This window comes from Lissotriton vulgaris, chromosome 7, assembly GCF_964263255.1.
Source record: "Lissotriton vulgaris chromosome 7, aLisVul1.2, whole genome shotgun sequence".
Lineage (NCBI taxonomy): Eukaryota > Metazoa > Chordata > Amphibia > Caudata > Salamandridae > Lissotriton > Lissotriton vulgaris.
Window position 1 is genome coordinate 204,200,036 of NC_141695.1, and position 18,989 is coordinate 204,219,024.

The 18,989-nt window shown below is 45.6% G+C and overlaps 1 protein-coding gene across 1 annotated transcript in view; it reads right to left on the reverse strand.

The window, feature by feature from the left end:
• The window catches only part of LOC147701198 (B-cell receptor CD22-like), a 324,178-nt gene that overhangs the window by 180,882 nt on the left and 124,307 nt on the right, over nt 1-18,989 (reverse strand). Inside the window, exon 5 of the mRNA XM_086929943.1 lies at nt 4,004-4,279. Within this exon, the coding sequence (XP_086786069.1) occupies nt 4,004-4,279 (276 nt within the window). The remainder of the gene's footprint in view (nt 1-4,003; nt 4,280-18,989) is intronic.

An 18,989-nucleotide genomic window follows, 5' to 3' on the forward strand; every position in this document is an offset into this window, starting at 1 on the left:
ATTGGTCAAGAGAGGTGGTGCGATCATTACCACCTCCTAAAATTCAGCTTTCCCATATTTAATATTCAGGTTTGCATACCCGCCCCCCGGGTTCACGTTCCCAGGCATAGGAATACAGAATACAATACACGAGTTCAGTATATAGCAACAGTGTATGATAGTTCAAGGTACAATCTTGCATCTTCGGGATGGGTTCCCAGGCGCATCGAGCTTCAGGAGCCAGCTGGCTAGTTTTAGCTTCTGCGCAGTTAGGACTTTCCCTGGTCAGCTGACAGGGTTCAGAGGAGCCTCAAGATGGCGTTGCTCACGTATGCCCCAACCCACAAAGACGCGGTACATGAAAAGTAAGCGAGAACAAATTAAAATCACATCCAAAATGATTACACTGTATACCATGATAGAACATTAACCAACCCTTACTCTATAATGACTATAGCATTATGGTTTAGTGCGAAAGGACAGATAGGCTAAAGCAGCGGTAGCAAGCAGAAAGCGTGGTGAGAGACAAGCGGCCATTTTTGCAACAGTGCGCATGAGCACAAAACTCCCTCCAGAATGCGAGTGCGTCACATCACATGGGTATGACCGACGCATGCGCAGACTGAATTTCAGCGAAGCAGCCATTTTCCTTAATGCAAGCTTCGTTAATATGAAAAAGACATACAAGCAAGCATCCGGGGACACCCGCGTGTTTGGAAAAACGTACAATAAACGACAAACAATGATTTTAGTAGTATTATACATTTGGCGAGGTTCTTGCACTGGGCAAGGCGCTTCACGTGCGAATCCTTGCTCCATCACAGGGAGTAGAGTGAATTGTGATTTTTTTTTGCATATACAGTTTTTTTCAGTTGTCTATGGATGGTGTATTTTTGGCTGAGATTTTTGAGCAGACTAATTTGTATGCCGAATAGTTGAGGGACAACAGTGCCAGACTTATGCCCTGCTCTAGAGCTTCCCGGTGGACTCCCACAAATCTGGATAAGATGAAGAAGTTTTTTGGTTTCACTTTTTAGATGGGCTTGATAAGGGAGCAATCCCTGGCTTCTATTGGTCTTTTGATGGCAACTGTCATATTTCCTGCAATTATGAGTTGTGATTGGCATTTACTTTTGGTTCAGAGGTTGCATTTTGTTGATAATGCTTCGGCGTTGCCACACAATCACCCTGACTGTGACAGCCTTTTTAAGATTTGGTCTGTCCTTGACTACTTTGTAGATCAATTTTCAGAGATTTAAACTCCCGGCACAGAAATAGCTGTTGAAGAGTCTTTGGTCCTGTTCAAGGGCCATTTGGTTTTTAGGCAGTACATTCCTAGCAAGTGGGCACATTATGGAATTAAGATGTTTATGTTGTCTGAGAGTAGGCCAGGATATGTCTATAATTGTACATGTGTACACTGACAGGGATTCCACTATTGCCCTCTGGGCTGTCCGTCCAGGTTAGGAGTTTCAGAAAAAATTGTGTGGGAACTTGCTAGAGGACTTATTAACAAAGGTCACCATTTGTACCTAAATATCTTCTACTCTGCTGTGCAATTGTTTAAGGAATTGTTCAAAGAGAACACTCTTGCTTGTGGCACGATCCGCCGTAACTGTAAAGGTTACCTAAAAGAGCTTGTTTGCAAATAGCATTTACAGGGGACAGTACTGTGTATTGCATAGTGATGAATTGTTTGCTGTGACATTTGTGGACAGGAGGGATGTCTACATGCTGACTACCATCCATGATGAAAGTACTTCACCTGTGGCTGTTTGGGGTCAGGTTGCTGAAGTGCACAAACCTATGTGCATTGTAGACTGCAATTAGCCCATGGGTGGTGTAGATTGAGTAGATCACAAGTTGGAACCTTAAATTTCTGTTTGCAAGTCTAACATTTGGTATAAGAAGTTGGCCATCCGTCTCTTCAACTTAGCAATTTTTAAGGCTTTTGTTGTGATCAAGGAGTTTCCTCCAGGATCAAGGATTTTTTTGTTGAGTTTTGGGAGACTGTGATAGGCAGCCTTATTGAAGTGGAAGAGGCAAACGTTCTTAGATTTGGAGTGGTGGAGGATGTGGATAGATTGAAAGATCAACACTTTCCCGATTTAATTCCTCCGACACCAAAAAAAACAATGCCTGTAAGAGATGTAGTGTCTATTTGCGAAGAGGTATGCAGAAGGAAGTCGTATGTACTGTGCTGATTCTCCTCCTGATCCTGGGCTGTGTGTACCCACATGTTTCAGACTGTATCACACTCAAAAGATTTTGGGAGCAACTGTGAGTCTAATAGTGAACTGCCTGGACTGTTTTGTTTTATATTTATAGTTGTGTTTCACAGTTGGCATTAGGGAGGCCCTTGCAGATTCGGTGAACTCACTAGCAGCAAACTCTGCTAACTTCACGGTGCTGGGAGACTTGAATCTCCATTTAGACAACACCGAGGATATAGATATAGCGAGTTTCGTAGCCGACTTTGCAGCTTGCCAACTGCTGCAGTTGGTCATAGGTGCTACACATACTGCTTGCCATTTATTAGACCCGCTCTTTACCAATATATCCCATATCATCATGCATGCGCCGGTCAGGATGAGCTGGACGGACCATTTTTTGGTCTCCATGTCTCTGTATGGAGTCACTCCTGCCCAGCCTAAGGGTTGGCTGACTTTGCTAAAATGACCCTGGTATAAACTAGACTGGGATAAATTTGAGGCGGTCTCCTGGCCACGCGCCCCTATCTGCCGGAGGACATCAATGAGGCATACAGGCTATTCTCTGAAAGGATCAGGCAACCTTTAGACAGCCTTATTCCTATGAAATGGTCAGGTAGTGAATCCAAAACAATACCCTGGTACAGCACGGACCTCGCTGCTATGCGTAAGGGTTGTAAGAAGCTGGAGCGGATTTAATTCCTCCTACACAAAAAAAAAATCAATCCCTGTAAGAGATGTAGTGTCTATTTGTGAAGAGGTATGCGGAAGGAGAGTCGTATGTACTGTGCTGATTCTCCTCCTGATCCTGGGCTGTGTGTACCCACATATTTCAGATTGTATCACACTCACACATTTTTAAGATCAACCGTGAGTCTAATAGTGAACTGCCTGGTCTGTTTTGTTTTATAATTGTAGTTGTGTTTCACGGTTGGCATTAGGGAGGCCCTTGCAGATATGGTGAACTCACTAGCCGCGAACTCTGCTAACTTCACGGTGCTGGGAGACTTGAATCTCCATTTAGACAACACCAAGGATATAGATATAGCGAGTTTCGTAGCCGACCTTGCAGCGTGCCAACTGCTGCAGTTGGTCATAGGTGCTACACTTACTGCTGGCCATTTATTAGACCCGGTCTTCACCAATATATCTCATATCACCATGCATGTGCCAGTCAGGATGAGTTTGACAGACCATTTTTTGATCTCCATGTCTCTGTATGGAGTAACTCCTGCCCAGCCTAAGTGTCGGCTGACTTTGCTGAAACGACCCTGGTATAAACTAGACTGGGATCAATTTGAGCTGGCCTCCTGGCCACGCATCCCGATCTGTCAGAGAACCTTACTGAGGTATACGGGCTATTCTCTGAATGGATCAGGTGACCATTAGAAAGCTTTATTCCTATGAAATGGTCTGGTAGTCGTGAATCCAAAACAAGACCCTGGGTCAACACGGACCTCGCTGATATGAGTTAGGGTTGTAAGAAGCTGGAGCGGATTTGGAGAAGGGATTTCTGCCCAATAGCAGCAATCAAAAATTATCATAGAGCCATCTACCAGGCACGAGCGGCTTTCCTCTCCACTCAAATCTGTACAGGTAGAGCGCAGGAGCGGGAGTGCTGGGGGTAGTTTAATAATATTTTGAAAATGGAAGACTGACCTAGAACATCTGGTCACCTGGTCACCTCCCATGTCGAGCCTCAGTGTTCTTCTTCCTGCCCCTTTCTGAGGGTCACTTCTAGGGTTTAGTAATGGAGCTAAATGGAAATGGGATTTATTTCCTTATAATCATTATAGCATTCATTCTGCACTTACCATTCACACAGATCCAAATGGGAGGAGAAGGAAGTGATGGTCCAATGGCATTATGAGCCTTACATGAATAGTTTCCACAGTCAGTGGCTTTCAAGTTCTCCATCATCAGGTCTGACTTTGATCGGTAGTGTGTCACATACCCGTCTTTGTACCAGGTATATCCAGAAACGAAAGGGTTACTGGTTGTAACCATACACCTCATGGACACTGTATCTCCTAATTTCATCTCATTTGCTCTTGCTGATAAAAGAATTGCTTGTATCCCTTTAGGGATATCTAAAAACAAAAATAGGAAAGTCATGCAATATTGATGTAAATGGAAGCAAAAACAACTAAACACATCCAAAAAAACTAAACACAGCCAAAAAGCAACACAATGTAATATTCATTTTATTTGTATATTTTTGTTGATGTTCAAAAGGCATGATATTGCTGACATTATTAAAATAAATCTGTTGGCCTCATATAAGTATTTTGATTTAATTTGATGTTACTCTGCTTGGAATGTACAGCACAATGGGAATGTTTTGATCAACGTGAGGGCATTTTACAAGAATTGTTTCACTAGCCAGAATAAAAAAAGGTGAAAGACTTAATAGACGTTTGCAGGTAAAATGAGTATTCTTAAAATATAACTGTAAAATATAATTCACATACATCCCAGAATTGGTTGAAAATATACTGAATATTGTATAACAGCCCACGATAAAAAATAAGGCATATTCTGGGATTCATGCCTATTTCAAAATATGTTTTAGTTTACTCTTCTCTCCATGTAATAAGAAATGGAATTGCAATACAAAAATCTTAACATCTAAATAACTCAAAAGACATTTCAGATAATGCACAGCAATGAAAGATCAATATAATTGAAAGCGATTCAGGTGACTATACAGAAATTAAATTATGAAAAGTTTACAATATCAATAACTGCTGTTTTATGAATCAATATTTTTTCTGCCTGAAATATAGGAAATATTACTTGAAAATCCTAATCTCAAAAATGTATAAAAGCTTTAAGCTTTAAAGATTACAACTCCAAAATACTCAGCAACCTATTGTGTGGACTGTAGGCAGAATCAGAAATATTGTGGAAGGTTTTCAGAGAAATAAAAAATAAAGTTTTTCTTAGCTTTCATGAAGCTTTCTCAAATTTACATTAACGCTAAGTAGTATAAATCCATGCAGACATTCTCATTGCTTGATGAAAATGTGAGGGGATCAAAGTAGATTATGCTCTAACTCTGTCCTCAAGCTAAAGCAGTGGCCAATTCATGTTTCTTTCAACTGCGCATCTTATATAGAGAATCCTCCATTTGAACTCATTTCCGCATAAGTTGTTGATTTTAAATGCTGTCACATCTGCCCATATTTATCATTGCAAAACAGCGTATCTGACATAATGAGACTGTCTCATCACAAGCTTCAAGTGCTCACAAATTTTGTCAGGCTGGTAGTTCGGCTCAGATTATTTCTCTGGAGCTTAAGCCTCCTTTCATTGACTTTGCATCAAACCATACATTGTTTTTAAATCTCTTTGCCTTGTGCACCTGGCTGTTTATTTGAACAGTGTTTATGCATTGACTAAGGGCTCTATTATGAGTACTGCAGTCCATAGGACCGTCATACTCGAGTGGTGGTCCAACCACCGCCACAGTGCGGGCCAGCCCGCAGTGTTCCGAGTGTGGCTGTACGACCACCACAGGACCACTGTGAACTCCAGAGATCCAGGATCCCAGAGCAGTCGCACAGAGGTGAGAGGCAGGAAAATGATGGTGGTGCCACAGTAGCACTGCCAAGCATATTCTGAGTTGCCTCACCGCCGCCCTTGGCGATCAATCCCTGAAAAGGGTGGCGGAGAGGGAACTAAGTGGCCCCTAACAGAACCTCTGCGACCTGGGGGCCTGAGGGTGCATGCATGGGGCACATGCTTCCCCATTGGCATTGCACCTGGTTTCCTGCACAGAGTGGAATGAAAGACATTGTGCATGCCACGCCATGCAGGAATGTGCAGTTGGCACTGTGACGGCGGCGGTCGGCATGTTAGGCTCTCCGATGAACCTAACAGATACCTGCCGTCAGACTGTTGCAGCACCACCCACCGGACCATGATATAACTCCTAATATGGTAGGTGGGCACACCATAGCTTTGGCAGTTCTCCAGCAGATGGCATGGTGGCAGTGGCACTGGAGGACCACCAAAGGCATAATGAGGTCCTAGGATTTTGGTTTGCTATCACCCATCACGCCATCTAAGATTCAGTAAACAAAGTTGTTTTTACAGTACCATGGTTTTGTTTCTGTTTTCTGAGTGGTTGTGCATTCTCCCTTGCAGAGTCCAGCATAGGAACATGCATTCATGTGATCTTTAGAAAGAATCAAGGGCCATGTGCGAAAAACAGTTTTGCAGTCTCAAGAGGACAGACTCGAAGAATCCCCCCATTTGCGAACGCAAAAAAGTATTTTGGTATGTATGAATTCCAAATTGCGATTCGGTAACAACAGTTGAAACTGCAAATACATACTGAATCTGTATTTGGAAGGGGTGTGCTTGGGACAACCCTTTCCACTACCGAATCAAAGTGGTACGTATCACTGTTTTGCAACAAAATTATGTTTGCGAAACATCAATTTCTTACCTACTAATAAAGGTAGTGGTAATCATTCGCAAATGGGAAGTTGTCCTCAAGGGATCCCTTCTCCTTTGAGAATGTAAACAAAATATTTTTTTAAAGCAGGCAGTGGTCCCTCAGTCCACTACATACACTTAAAAATTAAACTTAAAAGTTTCATTTTCTTTTATTTTACATGCATCCCATTTTCCTCTAAGGAAGACAGTTTGCATTTTTAAAAAAAGATTGCTTTATTAACCCTTTGCATGCGTGTGATGGCCGTGAGCCATTACACGCTACAGTGGGCGTGTGCCTGAGATGGCGCCCCGCCGTCGTATGCCACAACCCATGGGGCGAGCACAGGGCTCCCCCAGTGGGCCTATCTTTCAAACAAAAACACCAGGAAAGGCAGCACAAGTCTTTCCGCTGCCCCCGCCCAACCCCTCATTGACATCCTTTCCTCTGATGTCTCTTTGGAGCTTTCCTGCTGTACGATAGCCCACTCGACACCAGGTATGTTCTTTTTATTGGCATTTTGGGCAGGGCAAGGGTTTCACCCCTTGGGGAGCATTTCTTTTAGCTGATTCTGCCCCCTTGAGGGGAAAATCAGCAGTTGTTTTTTTATTAATTTTGTTTGTCCCGCTAGGCCATCAGGGATTTTTTTTATTTGTTGGGGAGCGGCCCCTTGGGCAAGGGACACTCCCCTTAATGAGGGTAATTATTTTATTAATTTCTGCCTCCCTTGGGGGAAGACCGGCCTTATGTTTTAGGCCATCTGCCCCCAGGAGACTCCAGACACCAGAGATGTATTATTTATCATTTTCAGCGATGTCTGGGAGTGGCCCCTTGGGCAAGGGTCGATCCCCATTATTAGGGCAGATCAGCTTTATGTTTTTAGGCCCATCTTCCCCAAGGGGGGCAGAAGCCACTAGACACCGGTGATGGTGGTTTAACAAAGTTGTTTTTGGGGACTGGCCCCTTTTGGGAGTACATGTTTTGGCTTTATATTTAGAGCCATCTGGTTAGTAGATTGTGATGATTATTTGCATATGTTATTGTAATGTTTTATTTCTCGTTTTTATTCTAGTGCAAAGCTTTTGATTCCTTTTTGCGGTTTCGGTAGTGGTTGGTCTGCAATTTGCGTAGTTGCAGGTGTTTTGTCAGATAAACGTTTTTGTTGTGTTTACTCCAAGTGAGTATTATTATCATGCATGAATGAATTTTTTGTAAGTGGTGTCGTAGAGGCAGCATATTTAACTTATGTTTTGAGTGTGAAATTGTTTTTGGATTGGTGGGATTTTTGCACAACGTGTATTGCGTTGTCTCATGTGTCATTTTATTTGTATTTTTTTGTGGGATATTGTTAGTCCTTGCTGCGTTTGTGCATAGTAGACGGTTATGAGTCAAGGTGTTCATGGCAAGTGAGTGGTATTGTTTTGGAGTACATAGGTCTTTGTGATAAAGCCACATTTTGCTTATCACTTATTCTACAAAGTGTTTGTTGTTTGTTGAGTTACCCTTATTAGTAAGGATTATGGCAAGCAGCAGAATTTTGTTTTTTAATCTTCCTCTGCCCATGATATGAGACTGACAGTGCATATTGAGGCAGAGGAGGAAGCCCAAGATTCCGGCATTGAGTTTTCGGTCCTCGAGGAATCATCTGATAATAAAGTAACTCTCAGTGCGGATGACGCTACTCTCAGTGCAGATGAAGTGGCTGTTTTAGTGGAGGACACTAATGTGTCGAAGGTGCAGAAAGAGGCATCTGGATTGCAGCCTGGGACTGCAATGCTTCCACTGGAAGTGCTGGACTCTGTGTTGATCCATACATGGTGCAGCCGGTATTGCCTTCCTTTAGTGGTGATGCAGGGATTAGAGTGAATTGTGATTTTTTTTTGCCTATACAGTTTTTTTCAGTTGTCTATGGATGGTGTATTTTTGGCTGAGATTTTTGAGCAGACTAATTTGTATGCTGAATAGTTGATGGATAACAGTGCCAGACTTATGCCCTGCTCTAGAGCTTCCCGGTGGACTCCCACAAATCTGGATTTAATGAAGAAGGTTTTGGGTTGCACTTTTTAGATGGGCTTGATAAGGGAGCAATCCCTGGCTTCATATTGGTCTACCAGTCCCTTGATGGCAACTGTCATATTTTCTGCAAGTATGAGTTGTGATTGGCATTTACTTTTGCTTCAGATGCTGCATTTTGTTGATAATGCTTTGGCGTTGGTTGCCACAAGATCACCCTGACTGTGACCGCCTTTTTAAGATTCGGTCTGTCCTTGACTACTTTGTAGATCAATTTTCAGAGATCTATACTCCAGGCCAAGAAATAGCTGTTGATGAGTCTTTGGTCCTGTTCAAGGGCCATTTGGATTTTAGGCAGTACATTCCTAGCAAGAAGGCACATTATGGAATTAAGATGTTTATGTTGTCTGAGAGTAGGCCCGGATATGTCTATGATTGTACATGTGTACACTAACAGGGATTCCACTATTGCCCCCTGGGCTGTCCGTCCAGGTTAGGAGTTTCAGAGAAAATTGTGTGGGAACTTGCTAGAGGACTTTTTAACAAAGGTCACCATTTGTACCTACATATCTTCTACTCTGCTGTGCAATTGTTTAAGTAATTGTTCAAAGTGAACACTCTTGCTTGTGGCACGATCCGCCCTAACTGTAGAGGTTGTTTGCAAAGAATTTCACAGGAAACAGTACAGTGCCTTGCATAGTGATGAATTGTTGGCTGTGACATTTGTGGACAGGAGGGATGTCTACATGCTGACTACCTCAAAAGGACGGGGGACCCCACATCAATATCTTCTACTCTGCTGTGCAATTGTTTAAGGAATTGTTCAAAGTGAACACTCTTGCTTGTGGCACGATCCGCCCTAACTGTAGAGCTTGTTTGCAAAGAATTTCACAGGAGACAGTACAGTGCCTTGCATAGTGATGAATTGTTGGCTGTGACATTTGTGGACAGGAGGGATGTCTACATGCTGACTACCTCAAAAGGACGGGGGACCCCACATCAATATCGGGCAGGTAGACGGGGAACAAACAAGGCTAAAGCAGGGAAGTGGACCTGCCCAGGAGTTATAAAGAAATGGCCTACAAGAGGTCCAACATACTTAATAACACTCTGAACCCTGGGTGGATATCTCACAAATGAATCAGCACATAAATATTATCAAACCTGTGGACAGACATATTCAAAAACGACAATTATAAATATACACTGATAAAAAAGTTAGAAAGGGAGGATTAAATCCTATTCATAGCCGATACTCCCACAACTCATACCACCAACACACAAACACAATCATTCACACATCATTCAACACTTCACACAATAACCACTGATGCAATGGATGGATTAGGGACAGACGGTATGGGGTCCCAGTTGGTTTAGTAAGTTCCGATGGTGGAACAAACGCCGAAGCACGTTTCGGTATATAGCCCAGTTCGGGCTACACCTTCATCAGGGCAGGGGTGAGGTGGAGGGAGGAGTGGCCACAGGGGGACGGCGAATATTTCAAGGAGGTGGAGTTCCAACAGGTCCAAACTGGATTCTTCATATGTTTAAAGTGGGGAGCAACAGAGCTTCTCCATCATAAAATCGAGGGTATGGCGGGGTAGATGGAAGCAAGGCGATGTATATAGGCTCTCTAGTCCTCCCCTAGCGGGGGCGGCGGATCGGATATAGTGCCACCTCAAGAATAACGGGAGGCACTTCTCCGACTGGCCGTACAGAGCACACACTCACGACTGAGCGAGGGTTCAGAGTGTTATTAAGTCTGTTGGACCTCTTGTAGGCCATTTCTTTATAACTCCTGGTCTCGATGCTAACTACCATCCATGATGAAAGTACTTCACTTGTGGCTGTTTGGGGTCAGGTTGCTGAAGTGCACAAACCTATGTGCATTGTAGACTACAATTAGCCCATGGGTGGTGTAGATTGAGTAGATCACAAGTTGGAACCTTAAATTTCTGTTCACAAGTCTAACATTTGGTATAATAAGTTGCCCATCCATCTCTTCAACTTAGCAATTTTTATGGCTTTTGTTGTGATCAAGGAGTGTCCTCCAGCATCAAGGATTACTTTTGGGAGTCTGTGATAGGCAGCCGTATTGTAGTGGAAGAGGCAAAAGTTCCTAGATTTGGAGTGGTGGAGGATGTGGATAGATTGAAAGATCAACACTTTCCCGATTTAATTCCTCCCACACCAAAAAAAATAATCCCTGTAAGAGATGTAGTGTCTATTTGCGAAGAGGTATGCAGAAGGGACTCGTATGTACTGTGCTGATTCTCCTCCTGATCCTGGGCTGTGTGTACCCACATGTTTCAGACTGTATCACACTCAAAAAATTTTGGGAGCAACTGTGAGTCTAATAGTGAAATGTCTGGACTGTTTTGTTTTATATTTATTGTTGTGTTTCACAGTTGGCATTCTCTGCTAACTTCACGGTGCTGGGAGATATGAATCTCCATTTAGACAACACTGAGGATATAGACATAGTGAGTTTCGAAGCTGAACTTAGTGAACTGCCTGGACTGTTTCGTTTTATATTTGTAGTTGTGTTTTACGGTTGGCATTAGGGAGGCCCTTGCAGATACGGTGAACTCACTAGCAGCAAACTCTGCTAACTTCACGGTGCTGGGAGACTTGAATCTCCATTTAGACAACACCGAGGATATAGATATAGCGAGTTTCGTAGCCGACCTTGCAGCATGCTAACTGCTGCAGTTGGTCATAGGTGCTACACATACTGCTGGCCATTTATTAGACCCGGTCTTTACCAATATATCCCATATCATCATGCATGCGCCGGTCAGGATGAGTTGGACGGACCATTTTTTGGTCTCAATGTCTCTGTATGGAGTCACTCCCACCTAGCCTAAGGGTCGGCTGACTTTGCTAAAATGACCTTGGTATAAACTAGACTTGGATCAATTTGAGGCGGGCTCCTGACCACGCACCCCTATCTGCTGGAGGACATCAATGACGCATACAGTCTATTCTCTGAATGGATCAGGCAACCATTAGACAGCCTTATTCCTATGAAATGGTCAAGTAGTCGTGAATCCAAAACAAGACCCTGGTACAACATGGACCTTGCTGCTATGCGTAAGGGTTGTAAGAAGCTGGAGCGGATTTAATTCCTCCTACACCAAAAAAACTCAATCCCCGTAAGAGATGTAGTGTCTATTTGTGAAGAGGTACGCGGAAGGAGAGTCGTATGTACTGTGCTGATTCTCCTCCTGATCCTGGGCTGTGTGTACCCACATATTTCAGATTGTATCACACTCTCAAATTTTTTAGTTGTGTTTCATGGTTGGCATTAGGGAGGCCCTTGCAGAGACGGTGAACTCACTAGCCGCAAACTCTGCTAACTTCACGGTGCTGGGAGACTTGAATCTCCATTTAGACAACACCGAGGATATAGATATAGCGAGTTTCGTAGCCGACCTTGCAGCGTGCCAACTGCTGCAGTTGGTCATCGGTGCTACACTTACTGCTGGCCATTTATTAGACCCAGTCTTCACCAATATATCTCATATCACCATGCATGCGCTGGTCAGGATGAGTTTGACGGACCATTTTTTGGTCTCCATGTCTCTGTATGGAGTAACTCCTGCCCAGCCTAAGGGTCGGCTGACTTTGCTGAAACGACCCTGGTATAAACGACTGGGATCAATTTGAGCTGGCCTCCTGGACACGCCTCCCGATCTGCCACAGAACTTCAATGAGGCATACGGGCTATTCTCTGAATGGATCAGGCGACCATTAGAAAGCCTTATTCCTATGAAATGGTCAGGTAGTCGTGAATCCAAAACAAGACCCTGGGTCAACACTTACCTCGCTGATATGATTAAGGGTTGTACGAAGCTGGAGCGGATTTGGAGAAGGGATTTCTGCCCAATAGCTAAGGCTATCTATAGGGCAGCAATCACAAATTATCATAGAGCCATCTACCAGGCACGAGCGGCTTTCCTCTCCAATCAAATCTGCGAAAGCACCAATCCCGCTAAGAGCATGTTCTCTATACTCGCCAGCTTGCAGTCTCAGCATAATGGCGTGGAGTCCACTTTTAAGTCTAACAAGCAGTGTCAGGAGCTGGACACCTTCTTTGTGAAAAAGGTGGAGTATATCTACAGCTCCTTCCAATCTGCACACAGCAATCTGTTGGCGGCATTTTGCTGTCCGCAACTGAATACTTTCCATACCTTTACAACAATCTCGGTGGATCAGTTGCGATTGCTGGGTAGCAGGATCAAGTCGGACTCTCCTGCTGGTTCTCTTAAACCTGACCAGTTCAAGAAGGTACTGCCAACCATCTTACCCTCTCCGACTCAGGTGATCAATAAGTCTCTGAGTACGGTTACTGTGCCCAGGGTCTGGAAACAGGCTAAAGATATTCCGCTGCTTAAAAATCCTGCCCTCGATCCAACTAAAGCAGAAAGTTATCGGCCCATTTCTTTGCTTCCTTGGGCAGCTAAGATTACATAGGCGTATGTGAACTCCCTCTTGTCAGACTTTCTTACCCTCAACAACATACTAGACCCCTTCAGAATGGCTTTAGGCCAGGTATAAGCACGGAGTCGGCTCCCCTGGCCGTGACAGAACACCTCTGGTCGGCCATGCATGTGGGGCAAACGTCGGCACTGATCCTGTTGGACTTAAGCGCCACGTTTGATACAGTATTGCATGAAATTCTGTTGAGACGCTTGGCAGAGGTAGGAATTACAGGTCAAGTACTTGAGTGGCTCGCTTCATTCCTTCACGAGAGGTCTTTTTCAGTATCAGCACCCCGATTGTGTCCAGTGAATACTATATCAAACAAAGGGTGCCACAGGGTTCCTCCCTTAGTCCCCTACTTTTTAATGTTTATGATCAACCTTTGGCTGCTGTAGCTCTGATTAGGGGCCTGACCATGGTCTCGTATGCTGACGACACTCAGTCAGTGGTGGCACTCTCCAACAACACCGAGCAAGATGCCCTCAAGTCTCAGGGCGATCTTGCGGCAGTGGCCGAGTGGTTGACTGCTAACTGCCTCCAACTGAATTAGAACAAGTTGGAGGTATTGGTATTAGGCATAGACCATGGTCTGTGGAGTGACCTTTGGTGGCCAGTAAGTCTGGGCACGCCCCCTTCCCCTAAGCAAGCAGTAAAGAACTTAATGGTTTTATTAGACTCATCTTCAAACTATTGAGCCCAAACCAAAAAAAATTGCAGGATCTGCTTTGGACTACTTGACTATGCCTGTTCCCTCTACTTAGGGCCTAAAAAAGCAGAGGTTGCAAAGGATACAAAATGCAGCAGTCAGAACACTCCTAGACTTGCGGAAGTTCTGCTCTGTGTCCAGTGCCATCCGTCGACTCCATTGGTTTCCGGTGGTCAGGCACATTGAATTCAAGACCCTATGCACCTCCTTTAAGGTTTTGAAATCTGCCACTCCGCCTATATTGGCCAATCTTCTCTCATCATATGTTCCATCATGCCACCTTTGTTCAGAGGGCCAGCACTTGGCGGTGGTTACTCGGATTCGTAGAGTCCGGGCTGGCGGCCGCTCTTTTCGTTAAAGAACTGCCATGCCATGGAACACACTTCATGTGCAGATTTGGGGCCTTAACAACTACCTAAAATTCAGGAAGGCTATCAAGACTCTTCTCTTCCCCACTAACTAGCTGGTGTTGCCTTGTGTTGTGTCAGTCTTCTTTTTTCAGCGCCGGGCTGCCCTTTGGCTTGGGCAGCTGTTCGCGCTATATAAGACACCTTAACATAACATAACATATATTTAGTTACCACTGGTGTGTTTGCAGTTTTAGTTTAGTATCTAGTTCCAATTGGTTTATGTTTACTTTCTTTTTTTTTTTTAAACGATGATGGCGGTGTGCGTGGAGGGGCATTTGGCATGGCGGTGTGCATAGACTGGTGCTTGGCTGGCGGTGTGTGTGGATTGGCTCTTGGCTGGTGATATGCATGGACTGCTGCTTGGCTGGCAGTGTGCACGGACTGGCACTTGGCTGGTGGTGTGGGTTAACTGTTGCTTGGCTGGTGGTGTAGGTAGACTGGCGCTTTGCTGGCAGTGTGGGTGGATTGGTGCTTGGCTGGCAGTATGCGTTGGCTGACACTTGGATAGCAGTGTGGGTGGACTGGCATTTGGCTGGCGGTGTGCATGGACTGGCACTTGACTGGTGGAGTGCGTGGGCTGGCATTTGGCAGATGGTGTGTGAGTAGTGACTTGCTGCTACTCATTACACACACTGCTAGCCAAACGCCACTGTACACACTACATCAACTGCAAGCCGGTATGATTGCTGTGTCTTTCATTGAGGCGTATGAAAGCTATTGGCCCATCAATGGTGCTGTATGTTGATGTGAATGTTGTAATGTGCTGGGCCCATGGCTGGTGGTGTGAATGGTCTTGTGTGTATCATGTATGAAAGGTGGGTGAATGGCATGTAAAGAGGATGGTGCCTTGCCGTGGCTTTAGAGCTCAAGAGCTGTGAGTCACTGGTTCAGGTTTTTAACCTTTTAATTATTAACAGTGCATTTCCTTTTCGTGAAATCTCTCGTCTAAAACCAACTAGTATTTGTGTGTACTTGAGGAACAGATGGATAGTCATTCATATTTGTCTTGACTGTCTTTCTGTGCTAAGGTGTAGTTTGTGTCTAGGAAAATCTACCAACTTTTGATATTTTTGTAAACATAAAAAAAAATGCAGAGTACTGGATGGTGTGCCTTTCATGGATTCCAACAGTTCTTTTACTCACAATGCCATGCAAACCTCGAAATGTGACACAAGTCAAATATTTTCCTTTCATTACTGTGTCATAATCTTCTGGTTTAAGAAAATCCTCAAACTTCCCACCACCCAGCATTCCCCAAGGTCTCCTGATAAAAATGGAACTTCACTTGTGTGGGTGGGCTAGGTGTCTGTGACAGGCAAAGGCCCAAAACGCAAGGTGGTGACATAAAAAATACCTATGACAAAACGACCTGGTTTTGTAAGGGGGGCACATTCGTTTTCAAATACGGCAGCCATCTGGGGAAACCTATCAAACAACCAAGTTATTTTGTGATATGGAATTTTGAGGTGTCCACAATATGTTTTGGGCCTTTCCCTGCCGCGGGCACTTGGCCCACCCACACAAGTAAGCTACTATTTTTATTGGAAGACTCTGGAGAATGCGGGGTGGTTGGATGTTAGTGGCTTCAGGCAGATTCCACAACTTCCAATCACAAAAATGTGAGGAAAACTAATTTTTTAACAAAGTTTGATGTTTGCAAGGGATTCTGGGTAACAGAACCTGGTGAGAGCCATATAGGTTACCCCATCATGGGCTTCCGTGAGTGTCTTGCTTTAAAAAATGTGCTAGGTTTCTGTAGTTGCGGGCTGAGCAGGGGTTTAAAATCCACAGCTAGGCAAGTAGCAAAAAAGGGTCATTTTTCACTGTAAAAATGGGGATGTGTCCACATTGTGTTAAGGGCATTTTTCTGTTGCGTGCACTAGGACTGTACACGGATCACTGAAATAATATCGAGGGACAAAATATCGACTTGCAAAAATATCGTGGACAAAATATCGACAGTCAAAATATCGAGTTTGTATCTACAAACAGGTAAGTACAAACATATCGAGTACAAAATATTGTTTACAATAATATAGTTATAAAAAATATCGACTTTATTAAAAACAGTGTTAAATTAAATTAATATTAAAATTTAATTACTAAAATATACTTAAAAATACTTACATTAACTTATAATAATTAAATAATAAATGAAAATAATAAAAATAATTTTTTACAATCTTATTTGTTAAAACATATATATATAGTAACATACTATAATTAAATAAGATACTATTATATTACCGTACGATACCAGAAGTGTAAAAAATACTATTCCCACTCCAAAGAGTGCAAGCGTAGGGAAAGCGTTGGATAGCGTAGGGGTTAAAATTACTATTCCCACTCCAGTGGGTGCAACAGTAGGGTAAACTGACCCTGTCGATATTTTTAACTCGATATTTTGTCCATTCGAGATTTTGGAGTCGATATTTTGTCTGTGCACCCTGTACACACAAGTGAGGTACCATGTTTATCGGGAGACTTTGGGGAGACTTTGGGAATTGTGGGGTAGGTGGAATTTTGTGGATCCACGCAGATTAAAGAACTTTCCATCACAGAATTGTGGGAAATCTTTTTTTTAAATTTTTGTTTACGGTTAGCAATGGATGGCGGCCTGCTAGGACGTGTTTTACTCGGCTCCCCGGACCTGAACCCCTTTCCGCCCTTCCTAACCCTGGCAAATCCCCATAATTGCTAGCACTTCACCCCGTTGTGCTCAACTCCTCGACTGCACCCGTTGAGCTGACTTCTGACTCCTGCGGCGCGTCGGCTGGATCGAGTACGCCTTCCCGGGGCGCCCCGCCCAGAGGATGTGTTAAATGGCAGCCGCGAGCTCAAGCGGACTGGCGCGGCACCTGTGACACCGGCGCCAGCTCTCACATTGCCGAAGGCCACTGCCAGGGGTCCGCATCTGCCGGAGCTGGACGTGGACGGGTGGCGCTGCTGTGAGCAACGATCCGACATGCGGCAGAGACGGCGTAGCCCTGGGGCGCCTTGGTGGGCGGCCGCGAAAATTGAGGCCCCGGCTCCGGGCCTACCACGCATGGGGAGGAGAGGCCTGACGGTGCGCCTGGTCCGGGCTGGTACCCCCACGCTGAGTACTGAGGCGTGCATCTCCCTGGGTGTGTGAAAGCCTAATCCAGCAGCGCACTGACCCCCTGAGGGGCCGGCGTGGGGAAAAGCAGAGATGTCCTGCCACGAAACTCGAGGCCCCAGTCTGGGGCCTGGCCAAACCCGACCACCCAAGAGGGGAAGGTGGCATGCACCCAGTGCCTGAAGGAGCAGAGGAATCCCTTAGTCACGGACCTGGCTGCTACACACTTGGCCGGCAAGTAAGGAGGGGCACGTGGGGAGTGCAGGTGCCCAGCGCTGAATCTGACAACCGACCGCCCGACCCCGACAATACCCTGGGAGAAAGCCGGGTAACTACCCCCCTGTGGTCCACACACGACGATACAATGACCTGACGTTTGACACGGACCTCACCGCTTTCCCACAGGCCCCTGTGGCCCGGATCCCACGCCACTACATACTAGGTGAGGAGAGGCATGCTAACAGCGGAGGGGCCCCACAACTATCCTGCAGCGCGGCGCCCCGAAACGCCACAGACCACGAGCCCGGGTGGGAACTGCCTTACAACGTGGGACCTCTTCTAGCGGAGCCCACCCTGCTGGGGCTGTTTGGACCCCGCCTGCCTGCCTGAACTCCGGAAGAGCGTCCGGCCAACCCATTTAGCCCGACAACAATTCTTGATCTCCCCTGTCTGACGGGGAGTGGCAGACGAGACATGTCCAACACGGGCCACACCATACATGACATGCTGGCCAAGGGCGCCGCGAAAGGGGACAAGACCCAAGGAAAGACCCAAATGCCTCCCTCACCTACAGCGCCGGCTGGCACCCCTGCACAAGAGGACGGGGGGTCCCCCATCACAAAGGCATTCCTGGAGTCGCTCTTCAACACCTTACGCGACGACTTCATGGCCTTGAAACAGGATCTGGCGGCAGAACGAGAACTGCGCTGCGACATGAACGGCTTAGGTGAAAGGGTGGCTGCCATGGAGGAAGCGGACCAAAATCGCAGCGAGGAACTCGAACATATGAAGCAGGAGGTAATCCAGCTTCGGGAGCAACAGGTGGACCTCCAATCACACGCGGAGGACCGCGAAAACCGCTCCCGGAGAAATAACATACGCGTTCGGGGAGTGCCTTTGAAAGCCGAGGGAAACAGCGTCACATGCTATTTGCAGGAACTCTTCAGGGAAATTCTCGGAGAGCCAGCTGACTTTGAGGTCTGCATTGATCGCGCACACAGAGTGGGCCTGGCACCACGTGCTCCAGCCCCCCAGCCGGACATCCTGGCCTATCTCTCTGACTTCCCCTTAAAAGAGTGGATCCTGAAGGAGGCCCGCCGGCAGCAACCTCTCCGCTTCCAGGGCCACCCGGTGGCCCTTTTTCAGGACCTATCCGCCATTACCCTTCAGAAAAGGAAGGCTTTCCGAATGGTCACTACCTTTCTCCGAGATAAAGAGGTGCCATACTCCTGGGGTCATACATTCCGACTGATCTTTAAATGGCAGGGAACGCTACACCAGAAGCGCTCACTCCGCCACACCTGCGCCCTGCTGGGCATCGACCGGAAGAGGACCTACCCAGAGAAACTTCACCACGACGATCGCAGGAGAGACTCTCACAGCCATTGATGGAAGGGTGGCAAAGAGTGCGGAGACACCGCCCCCC